Source organism: Dreissena polymorpha, chromosome 1 (genome assembly GCF_020536995.1).
Source record: "Dreissena polymorpha isolate Duluth1 chromosome 1, UMN_Dpol_1.0, whole genome shotgun sequence".
Classification (NCBI taxonomy): Eukaryota; Metazoa; Mollusca; class Bivalvia; order Myida; family Dreissenidae; genus Dreissena; species Dreissena polymorpha.
This window is the reverse complement of record NC_068355.1, coordinates 72,926,187-72,951,799: the sequence shown is the minus strand read 5'-3', so window position 1 is coordinate 72,951,799 and position 25,613 is coordinate 72,926,187. Positions and strand designations below refer to the sequence as shown.

General features: G+C 35.0%; 1 protein-coding gene across 1 annotated transcript in view; it reads left to right on the top strand.

Annotated features, from left to right (window-relative positions):
* The window catches only part of LOC127881869 (uncharacterized), a 26,471-nt gene continuing 858 nt past the window's right edge, over nt 1-25,613 (top strand). The window contains exons 1-2 of the mRNA XM_052430084.1: nt 1-257; nt 23,028-23,996. Coding sequence (XP_052286044.1) covers nt 185-257; nt 23,028-23,996 — 1,042 coding nt within the window. The 5' untranslated portion in view covers nt 1-184. The remainder of the gene's footprint in view (nt 258-23,027; nt 23,997-25,613) is intronic.

Here is a 25,613-nt window from a genome sequence, read left to right as displayed (position 1 = left end):
AATCCGCTTAGGTGCGTGACTTATTGAACCGGTGTGTTGAGAACGAGCAAAAGTGTTATATGATTAGCATGTGTTCAAGTCGGAGAGGAAATAAAGTGATGTGATTTAACATTAAATGGATGCAACGTTAAATATGTCTCTGTCTATAGCTTCGTAAAAATGAATATTATGTTCTTTTTAAATCATGTTTAAACCAAGCGGAGTATACCTTTGTGGGAAATATATCCTGTTGTTGTTGATGTTCGCTCGTTTTGCGGGTAAGTAACTCGATTCAAGCTTATGTTTAAGCTTATGAATATTTATGCTGATTTAAGTTGATGTTCTACCATTTTTAAACTTAATATACATTTGGGCGAAAATTGTATCATTTTATCCGTTGGTAAGCCTACAAAGTCTAAAATGTTACTATTTTATTTGTTTTAATGCACAATAGTATCTAACTCATTGTGCTTATATACTTCGAATCATTCAATATAGTAAAGTCAAAACCTATCTTTATGCACAGTTAATTTCAAATTATAAACAAACGGCTCGACAATAAATATCTGCAAACATTATGTGTGCATGTGCACAATTGAAAAACATATGACGTAAAAATGCTTATCTCAAGTCATGAAAGTCCGATCAGAGTGTATCCTACATGCCACAGATGGTGAACAAATGACATCGCATGCAAATGTATTTTTGTATGTTTTTTTCGCAAATGTTTTTCTTGCGCATTATATATTTAAAAATGCGTTTTGATAACATCTACTAGTAAATCAATATTTGATGTTTTTGATTTGAACACTAACATTTTAAGTAAATATTTTAATATAAAACCATTTTTGTCAAGTTAGGTAAACGTTATGTAGCTATGAGCATATATAATAATAGATTGACAGTAGGCAAGTACGGGTTAGTGCTATTTTCTAAAAAATCACACCGAATTGGAGGCACTGACATTTGCATCCGTATTTACCCTTCACCTACGTCAACTGTTAATTCAATTAGCGAGTTTATGTAATAACCAATTTCTTCTAAATATGTACAAATTCAATCGTGTACATTTAATTTGCATCTTAGGAATAAAGCAACATAAACATACACATAAATCCGTGTGTGCTTCTTTTTGCGCACATAATTTTTCTTTCGTACTAACATTAATACGCACTATTGGGATATTTGCTATGTCTTTACAACCATACACATGTGTTCGTATTGAGTTATTACTGTATATGTTAAAATGCATTGTCCCATACAAAAATCGCGTGTTCTAATTATAATATTTATATTTTGTAGTATCATTATTATTTTATTAATTCTTTTTTCCGGACTAAGTATTGGAGAACCCTGTCGTTAAAACGCTTTAACACACTGCGATTTACATTAACCGTTTTGAAGATTTGATTCCAGCTAACTTGTTTCATTTCTAATAATTGCTATCATTAAATACTCATGTTGGTGTCGTATCTGTCTTTAGGACATTATCACATTCTCCCCATTTACGGTTTCGAATGGTTTCGCGGTAATTATTAACGGTGAATGTTGGACATTCTCTTTTCCGATGTCAACTTGCTAATAATTCTAATGAATCGTGGAGAAAATGCACGGAATAAAACTGCTCATTTCCGATTCTCTGAGAAGAAACAATATCATCCATTCTAATGATATCACATTTTAGCATATTGTTATAATGGTGATTTCAAGACATGGATTTTTCCCGATCGCAGCAGCGTTCTTCATTAGTTGATCATGTCGTCGAGGACTGAGTCTGCAAAAAAAAGTGCTTAATGCCCAGGTTTTATTGGTGGACATGCATCTCTGGCAATGTTCAATTATAGTATCATCGATTTCAGACCACGATACTGTTGCAATATGGTAGCACTCATTACTTGTGTCTCTACCGAGGTCTTAAAGATTTATGTTTGCACGAAACCGACCAACCGTATGTTTGGTACCCATTATAATTATGTTGTTGTATTCTAGTTTTATATTCAAGGAGATTTTGAAAACTTCTTACGACAAAATGACATTATCTGCATAAAGTTTAATTGGAAACAAACAGCATATTTTGTTTGGCCTTAAACCAAGAATTGCATTGACAAGTGCCAGTGGACATGGATTAATTTTAACATACCAAGAAAATACCATAAATCGGACATGATAGAATGTCAGTATTTATTGTCCGCTTTAATGAATGCATTAATCTTGACACATGTGCTCTCAGACTAAGCTGTGGGGACTGTAAGAAGGAAACCAAGGAAATTCTCGTTTCGGCTACATGCATATACAAATGATACATGTAGTATTAATTATATGCATTGCATGTTGAGAATAATAAAATAAAACAATCAAATAATCATTCATCAGGCTTGTTTTTGTTTATTAAGTAATGTTCAGGGGTTTGAAAATTCAACAAGACACAATGTTCCTAAATAATTTCTGAGTTCGGCTTTCAGCACGTCGGTCTTGCATTCTTGGTGACTCATTTTATTACTTGAGAAATGGATAGTTACATAGTTGCATTGCAGAGAGAAATATAACCTGATAGCACGATGGGTACAACGACGTTCATTGACAAAAACGTTTTTCGAACACAATGACACATAATTTGATAATATAGTCTTTAACCTCGATGTTTGTTTTAACACGTAGTATATTAAGCGCTGTCCGCACATGGATGGCATAGTAAATTGTATTGAAGTGTCTAACAGGACTAACATTTGCATTTTTCCCTAGCATGGAAGCCATGGCTGTCTTATGTCGTAATGGTTCGTCTTGTCCGAAAGATGCACCATTACGTGCCAATATAGTTACATTATGTAATACAGTCAGGTTAATTGGTCTAACAAAGTGTTGCCACAACGCTGATTGTTATTAGCTCACCCTTTCGTCCTGAACACAACCTATGCTCGTAAAAATATTAATTACAGTCGGGTGCGTGATCACCAGCTTACAATATAGATATAAATTTGTCCTCACCGGTTAAAAGGAGTATTCTTGCAACTTGGCAGTTGTTTTGCTAATCTGTATCCGTCACGACGCAGCTGTTTCCGCATGAGAACATTTAAAAAATGGAAAATACGTTAATGGGTTTACACGTATTGATGAATATCAAACAGGAGCCCTTTCATGTAAGTGTTGAACGAGACTGAACTTCTGCCATAACACTTTCAAATGTGAATGCTTCATTGATATTGAGAACTATAAATCGCACGTTGAGTGTTATTGTGGCAATGTAGTATTAAGCTTTACAAATGTTTGCGTTCACGTACATTTAAATAAATATTTATTTTTAGTATGTAATAAATTATTAAAATGAAATTGCATTAGGTTATCTAATTATACATGGACAGTGTTGTTTTTATTTTATAGAAACCAAAGAAAAAATGTCCGCTAACGAGACCACAAAACCTTACGTTACTTTTAAGCGGACAGGGTAACCTCTTGATCAGACTGTCTATTAATGAGATTAGCTAGACACTTTGCAAGACACGTCGTCATATTTTCATTCTTGCATTTTATGTGATAGCCTTAATGTGCACGCTGTTTTATTCGTATGACGGTACGGGCAGTTTCAGCAAGTACATGTAACTGTTTTTGTAATTACTAATTAGTAGTAGTTACACACAAAAGATGTGTAGAGGCATTCGATGAGTCCTGCTCGAGAAAGCGATGTAGTGATAGGTGATCCCTTCTGACGGTGCAACTTGAAACTCTTGGGGTCGGTATGGAAGAATGAAATATACAGTCCTGAAATTTAAGACGTAAGGCGTGCAAATGAAGTATTGTATGCTGCATTTTATTTGACGGTTTAATGACAATTTTGCATTGCGTTTCCAGCTGTCATAAAATGTACAGTGTTCTATTCCGTGAGGTGCTGACGTTCAATGTGGTGCTTGTGTTCATCAAACAAAACGTAGTTCTCTAAAATACATGTTTGAAATGTATACACAATTGTCAATATATGCGCCTACGACTGAACATTATTTGCATCAGTACGAACAGTTGGATACATTTACTCTGAGCAGAAACCTTTCGCACAATATTAATGTTGCATATACTGTTAGGTCTCCCCTAATTTTATTTCAGAAAAAAAAAGACTTAAGACTATTATCAAAACTTTACATTTTCCTTTACGTTTTACTTTTTAACAATTATGTATTTTTATTGTTTTCATGCTTAACAATATATATATATGTTTTCTATGTATTCGAATCCGAATTTAAAATTGTAATGGTGTTCTGCTGACTAGAGATATATCTATACTTAAAATAGGCATTCATCAAAGTAATGTTTAAAATGAAATTGGCTGATATATGTTTTCTCATTTATCCAGTAATTAGTATATCAAGATAACAGTTCATAACTGTATACGCTCGGCGGTGGATAAGTCACTGAATGCATTCATCTATTGAGATTGTTGTCGTAACATATCGGGGCAATATGATTCCATTATGACACGCGTTTTAATTTCGATCAAAGAACAAAAATAGGCTTTGATTTGCAACTTGATAATCGTCTTCCTCAAAATAATATTATCACGTCACTGACAGTTTGTAATAAGCACTTGCGCAATTTGTCAAAAGAGGCCCTCATTTGTAAAAACAAAGGTATTTTCCAATGAAATTTCATTATTTGTAGAAGCGTCTGGTGAAATTTGACATTGACATTGTTGTTGTATGAAAAGAATAAATCTAACTATCCGTATTTCCCGGAAATACTTGATAAGTACCGGTATCTAACATGTTTATGTTTTTTGTATACTTTTTACTACATTTCTAAAAAATGAACCTAATTGGATATAAAATTCACTAGTTAAAGATAATTATAAGGTTTCAAACTAACAGCTTTCATGTTTGGGTCGCGCAATTTCTTGTCTTGACTTAATTTGTCTCAACAAATACGTCTATGAATTCCATAACATTTGTTACCTTGCAGATCTATTCTATTTTATACTTTATATAAGCAATCCTCGTAGTTTCTCAAAATATAACGACAACAACAAACTCTCCAAATTCTTAATCGTTTCGCGTTGCAACGCTTTATAATTTTCAGGTTTGAAATCGTCAAACGATGCATATAATCAAAGATCTATTTATAGATCTTTGATATAATGGGTATTTTAGAGCACCGTAAATGTTCAGTATTACTGTTTCCTCACAAATATCATAACTTTAACGAAAATTTGCGAATCTGAAACGTTTTTGTGTCAAAACGTGAAAAGGTCCCTTTAAAGATTTCTTATTTATTCGGACAAAACTTGTTCAACTGAAAAATACATAGCTCCGTGACGTTCTGATTTGTTAACAATGTGAAGATCGATTGGACGATGAGTTTTTGAGTGTGTTTGTTCTAATGACATCGCAAAATTCTTAAGTACGATCAATACGTTTTCAAATAACGTATTCATCTATTCGTATTTTGAATTTAAATGCAACGGCAAGAATAATTAAGTTCATTTTGACTTAATTCATTTAATTCCGTGTTTACTACATAATACATTTAATAAAATATATACTAACAAACTAAAACAATACATTCATACATATTAGAACATAAAAATGTACAAAGTTTACAGATAAGCTTAAATATATTATCAAATTTGGATAATAGCTATTTAAATAGTGAAATATTTGTTGATTCTTCGCATATTTTTTTTATTAAATGCGAATTTTGCTTGTTGAAATTTTAATTAAAATTAGTTAGAGACTTGCATAATATGAAAGATTTTCTGTAAGCAAATTGTATCGTACCCAACCGGTGTGTAAAAAGTGACAATATGGACGTTATCAATGTATATAACAAGCGAGTATTTGTTTATACAAGGGCGCAACTTTCTGCAAGTATCATCTCGTAATGAACGCAAAATATGTTCATATCAAGACAAGGTACATAATGCGCTTGTGTGATAATGGTTCCGAAGAGTTGATGGTGAAGGGCCCGGGTATCGCAAGTCAAGTGCTCGCTATTATCACGGACAATATACGCACATGAGCATAGCTGTTGCCCCCTTGAAACCGGGGTTTTAAGTGGCTCCAAGCAGAAATAATTTGAAAAATGTCGAGTCTTCACGTGGAGATAATTTCTGATTTACTCAGTAGATAAGCTATTGAGATTGTATAAGACTTTCCAAATGCTGCTAGGATTTTTTTCAAAATACGATTTAAAAAATTCTCTGTAGTTCTGAATGCCCTGTTGGCGTTCACGCTCGAAAAATGCCATTCTGTTTACAAGATGTGTTTGTCCATGTCGTGGAAAACAAAAAAGAAAAATATAAACAAATGAATAAACAAATGTTGTTGTTGTTGTTGCTGTTGTTGGTGAATAACACATCTTTGTAAAACGCTGGTGAGATGTCCATATACACATTCGTATATTTTAAAGTAAACGGTGTGCTTTTATAATTATTTACAACAGATACATAATTATCACTTAAAAAGGACATGACCATTTATTGTTTTGCTTTCAGTGCCGCATTGTAATAATATTAACACGGATTTCGCGGTTTCCAACAGCCACCATTCAAGTGTTCTGTTAACAATTGCACTGTCCTGTTTCAGAGTTTTCCTAAACACACTATATGTAAGCAGCACTGTGGGAAAATCGGACTTAAAGCATATATGTCGTCCCAAATGAGTCTTTGAAGTCAGCAAAGGCTGACCAGGAATGACACTTTTTGCTTTAATTGTAATTTTCGTGTAAAGGAAGTCATTTCTTAGAAAAAATCAAGTTGTTGCGGAAAGTGTCGTACCTTATTGACTGTGTGGGCTGCACAGGCTTACCTGGTACGAAACTTTAAGCACAAGCATTAAAACCCGTTTGCCTGGAGACAAAGTCGCCGATTAAGGATTTGGACGAAAACGTTTAAACATCTCGGACTCTTTCAAGGTACCCCGCAAGAATTTAAGTGCACTCCGTATATATTTGTCAAAAATGTATTTCTATCACGAACAACGCTTAAGTGTGTACCAAGCAGTTTTCATTTTTAAACTAATTGTAAAAGCTTAAGACTCAATTTAATGAGCAATCAAATAACAATTCTGCACAAATACTTGGACTATAATGTAACGTGAACCCATATAAACGTGTCTAAGTGTCTAAATCACGGCGCTATTGACTTATGTTAGGTAAACTCCCATCCGCTACTTTCACAAGTTGTTGACAAACCTGTGTGACATCTTTGTTGAGAGTGACAGTCGAAGCTGATTCTAGTGTAAATCTTGACACAATTGGTTCTTAAATCTCATTATTATTGTGCTGGATTGCTGTGTCATCTCTTTTCCAATTGTCAAAATCTCGCGGCGCGGGTGTTAATGCTTCAATGATGTGCAATATTAAGTTAATTTATACGTGATGTTTTGATTTTTCCGATTGACACTTTTAATTTTCCTGGTGTACAGGTCATATTCGATGCTTTATTAAATGGAATTATGAGAAAAGAATACTGGCTCGTTTACACAGCAGCCATTTTTCTGTGCGTTTCGTGACCTTTATAACTCTTATAACTGCATAAGCAATACTAATTCTTATAACTGCATAAGCAATAATATCGTTAAATGCTCTTTGTATAAATCCAATCTACATGTTTATAAAAGAGAAATAAATAGGAACGCCGTCTTGGTTATATTGTAGTTCTGGTGCTGAGGTGATCATTTAACAAAGGCCGTTATTCTTATTTGATTTTTCTTCGATGTGGGCGTTAACACATGGCCGGAACTCGTAACTCTTCAATAAACAACCTTAAGTACAGTATTATTATTATACAGTATTACATTTCAGAAGAGTGGTACCCCATGAATCTCATAAATATTCATTCAGTAAAAAAAGCACACACAATAAGTAGTTTTATATTTCGCTTATTTATAATAGACTAGAAAAAATATTTAATACAATACGCAAACTTAAACTGTATAATTAGATTTCAAAGTTAACCGTGCGATTAAACAGAAAATGCTTATTTAAAAACGAGTTAAACAAATTATCATGTGTGGATCTGTAAGCTTTCTCTTTTATAGAGCTATCACTAAGTGGTACTGATCCGTGTAAAAATTGACAATGCCAGGTTTGAATTATAGCTTAAATGTATTTATTAAATAAAACTTAAAGTACATCACGAATTTAGAAACAAGGTAATATTGCACTGTAAAACCACCTGCATAAAATACAACACAGCCGCTGAATAAAGCCCCAAATGTTTGAACTTTCTCCTACATATCAAATCCGACCAATGAATGGGCACGAACATGGCTAACTGCGCACAAATGGCAATTGACGTTTACTTGTGGAGACCAATTTCTATGAAAAGATTAACCATCTTGTATAATCGTGTTTTCAGTTGCTTTATTGAACTCACTGTCCGTATTACAATCGGGTATCTGGTTTTTATGGGCATCGTTTTCGGTTAAATAATCGGGGATTTAGTCAATTGATGATAAGAGATATAAATCCCAACCGTGTCACATGACAAACTACCACGCCGTATTGAAATTTAAAGCATGTAACAGGCGCTTGTCGTGATGTTCTGTCCAGCCGACGGAAGGAAGCTGCGGAATAGGTTACATTACAATAAAATCACTGTGTATCCTTTCGTAGCGCAAATATCTATAGAGTTTATTGCCTCTTCTGGTATAAAGGCAATTTAACGTTTGTAACCGTACATTTGCTGTGGTTCTCTGTATCCTATGTGTATCTGCAACATTTTGATCACTTTCGTTGGGGATTACGTTGAAATATGAAAGTTTTGGTGGTGTTTATTGAAGTACGGCGCTTTTGTCGAAATTTTACCTCCAAAATTATGTTTGAAGAGGGTGCTTTCCTTTGGAGAATTTTACTTTTTTATGAAGAAGACGGTACATATTTGACTGCACATTATTTCAAGATGACAGATTAAGCTTTAAAATGACAAGATTTGCATACTGTTATTTATAGAAAAGTCATAAAAATGCTTTGAAAACATTAGCACGGATACGTACTTTTACAGCAATTATTCATTTCTGTAGTAAACATATGGATATTTCTAATAAATATATACATGGCATTAAAGCTCTTAAAATGTTTAGCTTACTGCAAGTAGAAAAAATATTTTTCTAAAGCTTGTGTACATGCGTGAAGAATAATTCACCCCCATGGGACCTCAACTTGCCATATTGTGACATGAACAGAATGTAATCAACGGCAGTCTTAAGCTGAAGAAGTCTGGATGCTGCGCTAGACTGTCGATGATTGCGAAGTTGTCATTTCCGTGACAAACCTATGTGAGTGTCGCATTCTCCGCCAGGTAGCCATATTGATCTCGATGCGCATGACCGAGCGTCTCATAACCCCGAACGATCTCAGTCAGTCAGTATCAGATCGGCGCTCTTCGGTAAACAGTTGATAATATGCTCAGGTGTGTGTCGCATTGAACCGGGGTTCAGAACGAGCAAAAGTGTTATATGATTAGCATGTAAAATTGTATTTAACCGGAAAGGAAATAAAATGGTGTGATTTAACATTAAATGCTTACAACGCTAACAATGTCTCAGTTTAAAGTTTCGTTAACATGAATTTTGTGTTGTTATTAAATCATGTTAAAACCAAGCGGAGTATACCATTGTGGGAAATATATCCTGTTTTTGTTGATTTTCGCTCGTTTTGCGGGTAAGTAACTAGATTCAAGCCTATCGTATTTCATGTGTCGTATGCTATTGTAATGATTATTGTCTGTCAACAAGATTTTATCTGTTATGTATACACAAAATGCTAATTTACGATATACTAGTACAGCACCCAGCATTCAATGTTAAAGCTTATGAATATTTATTCAAGTACATGTTTTACCGTTTATATAAGTCATGTACATTTCGCGAAAAATGTAACATTTAATTCGTTGTAAAGTTCAAACGGAGTCTAAATTTTTACTATTTGATTAGTTAAAATGCACAAGCATATCTCACGCATTTTGTAGATAGTTTTAAATCATTAAATAAAGTAAAGCCGAAAGCTATCTTTATGCACAGTAAACTTCAGAATATAAAAATACAACTCGACAATAAATATCAGCAAACATTATGTGTGCAGGTGAAAATCGAAAAACATCTGACGTAAAACAGAATAATCTCAAGTCAGGGCAGCCCGATCAGAGTGTATCCTCTATGCGACAGATGGTTAACAAATGTCATAGCATGCACATGTTTTTTGTATGGATTGTGTTTTGCGCAAATGGTTTCCTTGCAAATTATTTATTAAAAATGCGTTTTGATTACATCATTATAAATATTTTAGTACATTTAATTTGAACACAAAATGACAGTTTATATTTAAATATTTAACAATTCTTGTCAAAATAGGTTTACGCATATTAGCTATGAGCATTCAACTTAGGAATATACATGTAGCACCATAGGCATACACATCAATATGTTTGTGTGTGCTTTTGTTTATTGGCGCACACAATAGTTCGTTCATACTTACACTAGTACGCATTATTCTGATATGTTTATACGTCTTTACAACAGATCAAATGTGTTCGTCTTTGTCTCAGTTTTTCTCACGTTGGTTTCATATCTGTCTTTACGACATTATTACATTGTCTCCGTCTACGGTTCCGAGTGGATTCACGCGTATAATTAACAGTGGATCTCGGACATTAGCTTGTCAACTTTCTATGGCTTCTAATGATTCGTTGAGCAAATGCACGGACAATAACTGCTCATTTCCCATTCTTTTAGAGGAGATCTTATCATTCAATTCTAATGATATCGCATTTCACTACGTTAGTTTTATCTCGAACGCAGCAGTGTCCTTCATTAGGTGAACATGGCGTCTAGTACTGAATCTGCTCTGAAAGTACTCAGTCTCCATGTCGCATCGGTGGTCAACTATCTACGACCATGTACACATATGGAATAGTCGCTTTCAAACCACGATATTGCAATACTTATTCCTGATGTCTCTACATGGGTTAAAATATTAAAAGTTGTATTTTCACATGAACCCGACCAGCACTAATTTTGATTCCATTCATACTTATTTTGTGGTATTCTAGTATAATTCAAAGATATTCTGAAGATTTCTTAAGAACGTAGGACCGTATCTGCTTAAAGTAAAAACAAAACGTTTGGCTTTCCAACCTACCTACTTACCTACCTACCTACCATTTTTTTGAAGATTTAAATGGAAACAAGCAACATGTTGACTGATAGCCTTATACCAAGTATTGCCTTGACGCTTGCCTTCGGCCAGGGATTAGTCTTCCGAGAAAGTACCATAGTCGTACATGATGGACAACCGATAATTTACAATCCGCTTTTATGAATGCATAACTTTTGACTCATGTGCCTTCAGACTAAGCTGTGGGGACTGTTGGAGGGAGTTCAAGTTCATTCTCTTTTAGACGACATGTATTTACACATGTTAGATGATATTATTTGAATTACGTGTTGAGATTACCGGTAGCTAGCAATTCAAAATAAACACTTATCAGACTTGCTTTTGTTTGTTCAGTAATTGTCAGGGGTTAGGCAATTCAACACGACACAATGTGCCTAACAAATGCTTTGAGAACGGCTTTAAGCTCTTCATTCGTGCATTCTTAGGGAATCATGCTGTTACTATGAAAAATAATAATTTCATAGTTGCAACATAGATAGAAATATAAGTGGATAGCAATATTGGTCCGTCGGCCTCCATTTTCAACAAACGTTTTTTTTGTCAATACAAGGCCACATACTTGAATAATTGAATCGTTCACCACAATGTTTATTATAAAACAGAGTTTGCCGTATTAAAGCGATGTCAGCACATGAGTATGCATTGCATAATCTTACAATTGATTTTCAACGTGAAAAGAAAGAGATCAACTAAGTTAAATGTTTTGTAGTGTCAAACAAGAACAACAATTTTCAACTGTTCCAAGTATGGGAACTCAGCCATGTCATTCTTATGTCTTATGTAATTTTTCGGAATGTTAAATATTGTTGAATAATCTTCAAATGATGTACCATTACGTGCCAGTAGTGTGCAAGGCTGCAGTGATGTGAACTTGTCTACCCAAGTGCCTACCCAGCAGCGTATATAGTGTACATATCGCTGTCGTCGTGGACACGACTCATGCTTGTGAAAGTATTAATTACAGTCGGGTGCGTGATTCACCAACTTACAATTTACATTTAAATTTGGCCTTACCGGTAAAATGTACGAACTTGGCAGCGGTTTTGCTAATCTGTATCCGTCACGGAGCAGTTGTTTCCGCATCAGAAAACTTTACAAATGAGAAATACGTTAATGGGGTTACACGTATTGATGAATATCAAACAGGAGCCCTTTCATGTAAGTGTTGAACGAGACTGAACTTCTGTCATAACACTTTCAAATGTGAATGCTTAATCAATATTGACAACTTTAAATCTCTCGTGGAAACCGTGTTCATATTCCTATGTAGTGTAAAGCTTTATACATGTTGGTGTTTGAAAATGCATGTATTATATTTGTATGGAACAATTTTAAAATGATGTTGCACTCAGTTATTTTATTTATAATGTGTAATGTTGTGTTTATAGAAATCAAATGACATGCGTCAAGCGAAAACGGGTCTAATGCAATATGCGGCGAGCGTAGGTATTGACCAACATGCGCAGTCTGGTCAAGAACTACCCGGTCCGCTAACGAGACAAAGAATCCTTACGTGACTTATAGCGGGCGATTAGCTGGACGTATCGTCAACCATTGCATTCCATGCGAAGACTTATCACAATTAACTTCATCACCGTCATCGCCATTATCGTCAGTACGCGGTGCACGTTCTTCTTTCCATGTCTTATCGTGGACTGTATGACCCCCAACTGCCACTTAACAATTTAAAGTGGGTATGCACGATTTTGATATTTGTTAAATTGTAATATTTTGATAAAAATATTTTACAATAACACAAAATAGGCAAGAAAAATTATACATTGAAGACGAATTTCATGAAATGCAGCAAAGACAAATTAGCGCGCCGAGCCGATTGTGACGAAGATGTTTCTTACATGTTTTCTACAATAACCGAAGCATTCGTCTTTTTATTAGGATCGGAGTTAGTGTTCGTATGTCGTGTCAACAGTGTCTTATAATTTACACTCGAATTAGCTTCAGTGTTCATCATTAACGTTATAAATATTTATATTGATGCGATGCCGAATTTCGAATAATGTTGTTCTTTTGACTTGAGATATAGCTATACCTGAAATCGAATATTCATCAAAATAATGATTAGATTTATTATGTTGATTTATATATGTTATATATATTTGGTAATATTTCAGAACGGAATACGCTCGACGACAGAACAGTGATTGAATGTATTCATATATTGACAGTGTTGACATAACATATTGACGCAATGGTATTCCAATATGACATGCGTTTGAAATTCGAACGAAGAACAATAGTAGGCCTTGATTTGAAACGAGATAATCGTCTTCATAAAAAAAATATTTACACTTATTTGACAGTTTGTAATTAGCACTTGAACAATGTCTCAAATAAAAATTCCCAAATTTGTAAAAAAAACAACATTGGAATTGTCTAACGAAATGTCCTTATTTGAGACGTGTCTCGTGAACATCGAAATTAGTGATGTACTAGTATGTAAGTAAACATCTTATGTATACCTGTGTCAAAATTGGATAGATAATTCACTAGTAAAATGGTTTGCAGGCACGTAAAAAGAAAGGCCAATATGACGTATTTCACAGATAGTCCGAGGCTTAGTAAGCCTTTCGTATGGGATGGATTTGTAAGATTTTGGCAATATAGGTTTGTTTGGGGCGAGTTGTTTGCCCCCAAATGATACTTGTTATTGGTGTCAATATCCAATCAGCGCGATGAAGTACATTGATTTGATCAAAATCTCGTTTCCAATTATTGGTCATATGTTTGTTTTTTTCAGCTAGTGATACGGGTCAAATGTTGTTGTTCAAACATAATTATGAGGTTACAAACTAAAAATATAATGTTTTGGTCGCAAAATGTCCTGTCTTGACTTAATGTGTCTCAACAACTACGTGTATAAATTCAAATAAATGTGATATTTGCAGTATATATTATGCAATTTCAGTGATTAACAGATGAGCATTTGTATGTCGAAGTCGTTAGGGCTGTCAAACAAAAATGCCCTTCATGTCATCTGATTTCAAAGTTACTTTGGTACAGTAAAATGCATGTTATACTAGTATTAAAGATGTCTCACTCGTTTTAACAAAACTGTTAAAAACGAAAAACACATGGCTCCGTAACGTTCCGATGTGTAAAAAATGTAGAGATCGATTGGAAGATGGGTTTGTATGTGTGTTTGTTCTAATGACATCGCAAAATGCTTAAGCATGATACACGAGTTTTCAAATCTCTGTAGCATATATCCATATCATTAATTTACGCCTGGCATGGACTAACATTATATTGTCCAATATGACTTTTCAATAGTGAATTATTAGTCGATTCTACGTTTATTTTTATTTTTTATTAAATTCAAATGTGATAGATTGGCCAATAAGCCAAGTTTATCGTAACTGACCAGTGTGTAGCAAAAAAACAATATGGACGTTATCTTTGTTTATACAGGCATTTTTTCGTTCATATATGATTAATAACATGAACAGGAAAATGTGCAAGTATAATCTTATAATGAATGCTTTATATGCTCATCTCAAGACAAGGTCCATATCGCGCTTGAGTGTTGCTGATAATGGTTCCGAAGAGTTGTCGTTGAAGAGCGCGGGTATCGCAAGTCAAGTGCACGCTATTATCACGGACAATATACGCCCATTAGCATAGCTGTAACCCCTTGAAACCGGGGCTTTAAGAAGCTCCAAGCACAAATTATTCGAAAAATGTCGAGTCCGGGTATGAAGATTCTGATTTATTAAGTACATGTAGATAATCAATACAGATTGTGTAAGACTTTTCGAAAGCTGCTAGGCTCCTATCAAAAAAAGATTTAAATAGTCTTCTTTGAAGTTCTTATTGCCCTATTTGCTTTAAAGGGGCCTTTTCACGTTTGGGTAAATTGACAAAATTGAAAAAAGTTGTTTCAGATTCGCAAATTTTCGTTTTAGTTATGATATTTGTAAGGAAATAGTAATACTGAACATTTACCATGCTCTAAAAAAGCCATTATATGCATCTTTTGACGATTTGAAAACCTGAAAATTATAAAGCGTTGCAACGCGAAACGAATTAATATTTTGGAGAGTTCTGTTGTTGTCGTTTTATTTTGTGAAACTACGAGGATTGCTTATATAATGTATAAAATACATCTAACATTGTATCAGGAAGGATGGCCGAGTGGTCTAAGTCGTGGAGTTTTTACTTCGGGACTTAAAAAAAAATAATCTTGATTACATGTATTTACTGGAGATTTTTAGATCCAATGTTTACATTTATCAATATCAAGCACTTAGTAACAAACTTCACAAAATGCCAAAATCTGTGAAAAGGTCCATTTAACTCTGGACTTAAGCAATTGAGGTTTCAATATTGTTTGTCGATATTCTGGAAAACCATAAATTGATTGATGAAAACAAATGTATAACATATCTTTGTAAAACGCTGGTTAGATGCTTCTGTGCACGTTTGTTAATAATATAAACTTTGTGATTTTATTACCATTAACAAAACACAGGTTTCGAGATTTCCAACAGCCACCAGAGTGTTGTGTAAACCATTCAGTAAACTCCACTTTTCCAAATATTTTCTAACACCATGTATCAACAGCGCTCTGGGTAAAGCGGGCTTGACGCATATTCGTAAAGTGTCGTCCCAGATTAGCTTATGCCGTCGGCATAGGCTAATCAGGGACAACACCTCCCGCCTTTGTGGTATTTTTATTAAAAGGAAGCGCATTCTTAGCGAAAATCCAGTTTCGGAGGAAAGTGTCATCTTTGATTAGATTGTACGAGCCGTCCGTGCTTAACTGGGAAGACTAATTAAGCACATGTATTAAACCCCGTTTTCCTAGAGCGAGGCTGATATATTTGCGGTATCTGCGTTGTGATTACGCGTAGAAACTTCAAGGGTGTGGGCAAATCAGTTTAAACAGCTAGGACTCTGTGTGTACCCCCGGACGATTTCAAGTGCAATCTATACATATTTATCGAAGATTTATTTCTATCACGAATAAAGCCGGAGTGTGTACCAAGCAGTTTTCATTTATTCATTTATAAGCTAATTTTAAAGGCTGTAGACTCAATTTAGCGAGCAATCAAATAACAATAAAGCGCAAATACTTGAACTATAATGTAACTTAAACGCATAAAAAAGCGCCTAAGTGTCTAAACCACGACGCTATTGACTGCTCCAGAAATCTGTAGCACCTTTATCCGTTTATGTTAGGTAAACTGCCATTCACACTACTTTCGCAAGTTGTTGACAAACCTGTTTGACATCTTTGTTGAAAGTGACAACCGAAGCTGATTCAAGTGTAAATCTAGACACAATTGGTGCTTCAATCTCATTATTATTGTACTGGATTGCTGTGTAATCTCTTTTCCAGTTGCCAAATTCTCGCGGCGCGCGGGGTGCTAATGCTTCAATGATGGGCAATTAAAAGTTAATTTATACATGTTGTTTTGATTTGTTATTTTTTCCGATCGCAACTTTGAGATCCCCTGGTGTAACAGGTCTCATTCGATACTTAATACAATGTTATTATGAGAAAGTAATACTGGTTCGTTTTCACAGCAGTTCTTTTATGAGCAAACGACCAGGACTTGTACTTCACACATATGCAAATTAGAATACGGTATAACACATTACATGTCTGAAACAAGTGGTTGGAGTGGTAGTCAATAAATCTACTGGATATGCATACAGTAAAAAAGCACACTCAACAAGTAGTTGCCTATTTCAGTTATTTGTAATCGACTAAAAAGGAAAAGAAAGACATGCAGAACTGTAAATTTAGCTTTCAAATAGAAACTTACTATTATAGGTGAATGAGTTATTGGAAAGGGATCGATTCGACTATTTTATCACTTGGATCCGTAACCTTTTTTCGTTTATAGAGCGTTCAGTAAGCCGTACTGATCCGTGTAAATATTGACCATGTTAGGTGTGAATTATAGCCTAACTTTATTACATAAAAAATAAAAGTACAAACAAAAGAAAAGAAATATTGCACCTTTAAATAACCATCATATGAAACAAATAATGAACAAAAATCTAAAATGTTTAAACCTTCTCCTTCATATTACAACCGACAAATGAATGGTTACGAACATGCCTACATGCGCACCAAATGACGTACGCTTGTGGAGCCCAATTTCTATGAAGAGATTAACCGTGTTTCCATTACCTTTATTCAACTCACTGCCTGCACACAAATACGGTGTCTGGTTTATTTGGTTCGTTTTTGGTTATGTTAAATCATCGACAATTAAGTCGATTGCTGATAACTGATAAGGGCTATAAACGTAAAACGAACTCGCCGTATTGAAATGACGAGCATTGAACTGGCGCTCGGTGTAATGTTCTGTCCCGCCTTTTCAAAAAGGAAGAAAAAATCCAACAATAAAATTGATATTTATATATAGGTAATTTTGTCTTTAATGTGTGCCTAGCGTAAAAGAGGACTGCATCGCGTAGAGATTTTATTTTTGGTATAAATAAAACACATGACAAAAATATACAAACGTGATGAAGTATTCTTTCGTTGCAGGAGAAGAAGCAGTCTTATTCCGGATTTTCTTTGCTTAACACAATTTTTATTTGTGAACGTTAGCTCACAAATAATGGAGAGGCAATTTTGCAAATCAGTTTTGGCCTAACTACGACAGGAACCGTAACCCGTGACTGCCTGTATGGATAACTGCAGTAAAATTAAGCAGACGAAAAATGCTAAAAGCGTCTGCTCTAACCACCGCATCTGCCTGTTTATAGTTCCCACTGGTACACCACATAGTGTATGTATTCAAAAGTATTTAACAGCTTGTAAGACAACGTTGGCCAACCTAGTGCTTATCATTGAAATCTGTACATATTGGCTGCTTTCAGGGAAAACGGGGCTTAGTGCATGTCAAATAAGATTAGCCTGTGCACACTGATTACTAGTAGCTGTATCAATGATTTGAAAAAAAAACAACACATCTCAACCTGTGCTTAAAGACACACTCTTTATAAATTTGAATTGGTTGCGGTCATTCCAAACTTGCGATATAAAAAGCTATAACATAATTTTGAAAACTGAGTTGCGTCTAAGATTATACAACAGCGAACAAATTCAGTGCCTTCAGCGTTTTGATTAAAAGTCGGTGTCATGACGCACGAAATGTCACATCGTAATACGTTTAAACAAATCTCCATCTTCGTTAGCTGTAGTTTAAAATATGGTTGTGTCTTTTCACAAAAACGTCTTTCTAAACATAATTATGGTTTTCAAATTATTTGTAATTTCTGATGTACATTTTTATCGATGATAATTATGCATTAGTGTTAAACAATTAAGCTTTCACTTCTATACGGACATTCAAACGCAAGTAAGTATTTTAAATTTTATATTGATTTTCATATCTATATGTATGTTTGTAGCTATTTAACTGTCAATCCTTTGAACATTCATAAAGTATAATTCTATCTATAGATCGCAAGCATGTGTCAATTAACGTTTTGATTTAATAACTTATGTCAGATTGCATTATTTTCAGATAGTTGTGAAGAGATCAAAGACTTCTTGGGCGAGTCTTATTGCACTTACAACTCTTGTGATTTAAGAAAAAAAATGTATTCACTTCTACACTAACAACACTTTATAGCTATATCAGATTAGTTACACGACACTGCATTCAACTGCAGACCTTCAACAAAAGGTCCGGATATCAGTTTCATTTGGTAACTTGATAGATATAAGAAGAATACGCTAAAAGAAAACTCCGTCTTAACCACAATATAATCGTTTGTTTATGATTGCTTTAAGTGGACTAAATTACTCGTGCGGGCGACGAATCTTGATTTGTCGTCTGATAATCGAGAATTTCGTCTGATAAATAATGCTTGTCGTCCGATAGAATTCAAATGGACGACCCTAAAAGCGTCGATGTACGGAAAACACTGTCATTGAAATGAAAGGGAACGTTTATCTAATTTACAGCGATTATCATTTTCATTGTGGTGAAGTGATATTGTACTTGACTTCAAAGAAGATTTCAAAATGATCGAACACTTCGATTGCAGTTGCGTTTTCTTACCTTTTATGGGTGAAATTGTATATTGACTGGGTCGTTTTCACGCGTATAAGATTTCACAGTAACATAATGGAGACAGCATTTTGAATTTAGCAAAACAAATTGTAAAAACAATTAATGTCAACCATGTTGCATAAAACATAAATTGTTTTATCACATGACAATCGAATAATGCTAGTAGTCTGTGTTCGTAGACGTACATAATAGATAAGATGCATATTTAGTAGTCTTTCAATCAACCCATTCGTACTGTTGAGAAGCATTACGACACAATTACTTGGTTATAAACTTACCTTCATCCTGTTCTTTTTAACCATAAGTAGGCCGGGCTCGTGGAAAACCAGGATTAATTCATTTGCGAAAAGTATCGTCCCATATTAGCCTGTGCAGTCCGCTCAGGCGTACGGTAATCAGAGACGACACTTTCCGCCAAGACTGGATTTTCATTTTGCATTGGAACAAAAAATATAAAAGCGATCTGTGTCGTCCCTGATAAGCCTGTGTTGCCTGCAATGGTCAATTCCCAAACAGCTGAACCCTGATCGTTCAAACGTGGACTCTCCCATCCTTCTAAATTGGATCAATTTATTTCCAAAATTAGGGGTGTCAAGTATATTTATTTCGATATTTAGAATATTTCATAAAGAAATTCATTTAAGCAAACAGCGTAGACCCAGATGAGACGCCGCATCATGCGGCGTCTCATCTGGGTTTACGCTGTTTGCAATGTCCTTTTTTCAGGACGCTAGGCATGAATGGGTTAGTATGATATTATTTGCACTCGAACCCGATTGGGATGTTCAGTATTCAGATCCATGTTACTTTCCTCAACGAAAGAAAGTATTTGTGTAAATAATACCTCCATATATACTACAAATCTGATTCAAAGTTGGAAGTTGTTCACTAAATAAAAGAAACACATGATGTCAAGTGTTGTTAGCAGATCGTATACATTTTTCTCCTTCCTAATTAGGCATTTTACATTAATTCAAAATTGGTGAACTCTTTGTTAACGCTGATAGTTCGAAACGATGCCAATCATGCTCAGTGTATTTTTTTAACAAATGTAGATTGTGCCATTCTACTATTTTCCCGGTATTGTTAAATAACAATTCCAAATACAAATATCGATAGCAACTCTTTCAAAATAATGGATTCATTAAAATTACATGATCAAACACAAAAGACACGTCATAACTGACGGATCATCTATAAATGAAACTTCTTAATTGCACCGAAATATGAGACTTTGTTTAATCAGCATGTTAATGAACGAACCAGGCGGGAATACGTACCCAGTAAAATTAATGGCTGTGAACAAAATGAAACTCTGGAACAGCAGTCAATCTGCTTGATGTTTATTTAATAATATGTGAGTTTCTTTCATTGGTGATTTAACATTCTAGACAGTGATACTGAAACGTATACTGCATTTGTGCGTCATAAGGTATGAAGTATTTATACGTGTACTATATTAATCACCGAAACAGAATGCCCCCTTCCCCTTTCCAGTATAAAGGTTATTGGCCTATCTCTATAAATTTAACCCATTTATGCCTAGCGTCTAGAAAAAAGGCATTGGCAAACAGCGAAGACCCAGATGAGACGCCGCATAATGCGGCGTCTCATCTGGGTCTCCGCTGTTTGCTTAAAGGAATTTCTGTAAGAAATATTCTAAAAATAGTAATAAATATACTAGACTTCCCTAATTTTGGAAATAAATTGATCCAATTTAGAATCCACTCGGCATAAATGGGTAAAGCATACGTTAACTCATACGTCTCCTTATTGTACATGTATTTCAAGCAAACTATACATACCCGCATTGATCCGTGTGTCTGTTCGAGTGCCCATAATATCGTTTAGAAAAATTAAATATAATTTTGATAATTTAATTTTTTAGACTTAAAAAAATGCACAACATCGGTCGCTTTTCATTTATCGTCTATTTGTCTATTTGTTGATGTTGTTGATCATATTATTGTAAACTTTGTCTAAACATAGTTTAAAATTGTCAAACCGATGGATACAGATTGAAAACCAAGAGGATAAACGAGTTTTGTGCTAAATGAACTGGCAGTAGTGTATACGTAATTAACAACCACCACGTAAACCATGAGATTTCGGAATCGTATTACTTCGTTCTATTATTCAATGAATGACAATCTTGATATATGACACTTATGGTAATTGACAAATTATGTCTGACATTTAATGTGTTCATAGGAGAGTATAATAGCAGAAACGCCGTAATAATATCAAGTAATATTTAATTGAATAGTTACAATGAAAACACCTGACTTTATAGTGCCAGTAGTATAATTGCATATTTGAGGTAGCACATTTTAGCTATGTGGTCGGTATCGTTATCCAAATAATTATGATTATGTAAAAATACCATTCTTGCTGTCCGGTTTTGAATGAAACTTTGAAAGCATGTTGTTTATTCTCAATGTTTAAACATTTTAATGACACGATGTTAGGCACTCCGTTTGGGTATTTTTAAGACTTTTTGTTGAATTTTGGTTGCAGTAATTGCTAGAGGGAATTCGGTATTGTTATGTAATCTGTGTTGTAGCTAACGTGTGACGCAATATTATATGTAGATATTCGGTTTGCTACTTTCAATACCAATAAAAATAATTAGATATATTTGAAAGGCAGTTTTGGGTGCAAAATTAGCCAACTTCCTTTGACATGTGCATTTGGTTTGCCATTATAGGAATTACAACATTTAAACCTTCAGACTATTCAGGTCAATGACTATAATGCATTTACTGTTTACAAAACATCGCATAAGTGCAAATTAATCGTTTCTCAAGATATCTGCATTATCTGCTATATATAATTATAATTACCGGTATATGCAATTTAATAAAACCTAAATAACGCAGATTGTTAAATTCCTGCGATTGAGATTAACAGATTCAAAAACTCAGTTTAAAGGTATGACAAATGTATGTGCTTTGCTTGACCTTTCTAGTTTTCGTAAAATTTATTACATTAGTTTTAAATGACTTAAATTTTATCATTTTTCTTTCTCGAACTTCGATTTAGATTCTCGCTTTTTCTTAACACATTCATCTAAGGCTCCAATGACACTTGACAAGTGCCCTTGAACAACTCTTGCAGCGAAATACGTCTTCAAAGTATACTGATTTCTTCTAGTCACCTTACGCCGACGGTTGGGTTCTCATATGTGTCGGTCTTATTTACGATTGTCCTTGTAGTGATTTACACGCGATTTATATTAGAATTTGGCCGTCTGAAAAACTAGTATTATAAAGACGAACGATTTATAGCTCTCAAGTGTGCATACTTTTACAACGTTTAACTGCTGCCGTTTTAAGCTTATACTTTAAAGTTAATAAATTGTAAAAAAGACGAAAAGCAAAAAGTTCGTGTTTGTTCCGTTTAAAGCAACTTGTTCACATTAAATGTTGAAAAGGCTCGGTTAAAATGGATCTAAAAAATACTGTTTATTATTATGCACAATACTCAAACGAGCAAAATAAGGCTCCGAAAAAGAAAAAAAGTTGACAATATATCTTATTATATTCCTTTATTGATCATCATGAGCAGAAATCGGAATATAATGAAGTGTTTGTTAAGCTTTTCATGGATATCTTCAGCAAAACCGCGTACATGTATTAGCAACATATAGATTAAGCCACCATTTTACACTACGCGGTGTATTTGAAGCATGTTTGCTCTTATATGCTGTTTTTCTTGCGGCACCTTGTGTGTGGCTTTAAATGCACGGTTAGCTGAGTTACGATTACAGATCCAGGTAAACAGTCATGAAAAGTTAGCATCCATGACCTTTATCGCACATTCTGTTTCCAGATGGCTCCTACCAGCTGTCCGTCCCTTCCGAATATGTCGCTTTCTCCGGCCACCTTATCATTGGCTACAAAATCCCAGACGCTATTCATCTCCCAAACGCTTTCGTCCGTCTGTACCTGATCTCAGACAATCGCGAAGAGGTCATCCAGACGCTTGCTATAGATCCGGCCTACAAAACCGGAAACCTTCAGATCACGTGTGGCATCATCGAAGTGGCGGGTCAGTATGACTTAAAGATGTTTGATTACGATGGCGGAAGAATGCTCATCCGTGCAGTTGTGATTGTACGGTGGCCTGAAGTGACCTTAACGTTGCCGTCTGGAATTCATTATGCTCAAAGTAGTCCCGTCCTGTTGCGGATTAATTCTAGTGCAGTGTGCAATCCTTTACTTAAAAAGTACAGTTTTAAAATTGAACTTGACTATTCAGCCAATGATTCCATGATCTCAAAAAATGGCAAAAAGGATGTGATATATTCAGAGCCATTTTCTGACTTTTTCGCGAGAAACTTTTCGCTACAGCTGCCGTGTCATATGTTCGATACATCAGGGATATTCGGCGTCTCTTTAACATCAACATTTAGTGCCATATCGCAAGTTGCCAGAAGCAACCCTCTAGTGACGAGTTTAAATCCAGCATATAAAATCATTATATATCAAAAAACCATATTCCCATGCGCCGACAATTTTATTATCAACTATGGAGTACCGCAGTGCCCCGGCCTCAAGGAAAACAACCGCATTCGGATATATCAGCTAATTCGGACATCATTCGGGTCCATGGCGTCACCGGTAACCAGACATTACGTCATGGAGAGATTTGCAGACCCGGACAAAACGTTCCTCTCGGAGAACTGCGCTGCGTTCGAGACCGTATCGGTGGGCTACTGTTTCCAGTATGTGACCTTTGTGAGGGACAATGTCGTCATCAACCAGACCGAACGATGCCTCTCCGCTCACCCAGACTCAGGTGCGTTGATTTTCTATAGCATATACTGTGTTTACTGCTTTTCGTCTATTATACTTCTTATTTTATCCATTACTTAAAGTCGGATTCGTTAATAATATATCGACATATATATTAGCGATAGAAGATTAATCTAGCTTAACCCATTTATGCCTAGCGTCTAGAAAAAAAAGCATTGGCAAAAAGCGTAGACCCAGATGAGACGCCGCATGATGCGGCTTCTCATCAGGGTCTGCGCTGTTTGCTTTAAGGAATTTCTGTAAGAAATATTCTAAATATAGAAATAAATATACTAGACATCCCTAATTTTCAAAATTTTAAATTGATCCAATTTAGAAGGATTGGAGAGTCCACTAGGCATAAATGGGTTAATATAATTATCCGACCAGTAGTTCATGTTATTCAACTAGACGTATACATGTGTAATATCAGTATTCGTAATATTTGTAACTAAATAAATAATTTAGTACTATTGTGCCAGGATTTGTAATGTATTTATTGGTCGTTAATCAAATCAAGTTTGTACTGAACGTTAATAATCGTTATAGACATCGAAACTGCATTAAGCGCTACCCGTTCTGTAAATTACCAGCTCATGATTTGTTAGATTGTCTTTAAAAGCTTGTTGTTTTCATGCTGGTATTGACTTCCCACGTTCAATTCGTCCTTGAACGCGAACAGCCATCCTTTAAAAGGATTACTTTTAATGCGTGGCTAGTTTAAATGTAACATTGTTTAATACCTGTGTAATATTAACCATAATATCAGAGATCCGATAAGAGATAAGACAGTACAATCCAGACCACGAGTCCGCCAGACAGATAATCCTTGATAATTGCTTTGATTGTATATCAGCGATTCAAGATGTTGTTTGCATTTCTGAAATGTTCGCATAAGATGGCGACAGAGGTTTAGTTGATATCGAAAATATGCGACATGATTGACTTTTCTTAACATGTATCTTTAGAACGTGTTTACCCCTTTGACACAATCGCAAGTGAAATTAGTATTAGCAGACTGCACCTGTCCGTCATGTCTGAATTTGAGTCGTGTTCTGAGAAACTGGACATAATGCATGTGCGTAAAGTGTCGTCCCAGATTAGCCAGTGCAATCACACACAGGCTAATTAGGAACGACACTTTCCGCTTGTATGAATTTTTCGTTGAAATGAAGTCTCTTCGTAGCAAAAATCCAACATAGGCGAAAAGTGTCGTCCCTGATTAGCATTTGCGGACTGCACATGCTAATCTAGGACGACACTTTACGCACATGCATTTAGCCCAGTTTTCTCAGAACGCGATTCATTTTTTCAACAGCCGCGCTCTGGAGAAACCGGGCTTAATTCATCTGCTTAACGTGTTGTCCAAGATTAGCCTTAGCATTACTGGCTTTTCGTTAAAAAATTCAAAAAGCGGAAAGTGTGGTCCCTTTATAGCCTGGCTTATATGTGACGATACTTTACTTTTAGAAATATAGCCTGGTTTCCCAAAGCGCGACTCGTTTTGTATCACAATACAGCTCATGGTTGTAGTACAGGCACGAAGTCACGTGCTGCTAAGTAGAATCTATAGTGAATATTATGCATAACTACTGCACTCATGACAATTAGATGCATGCAT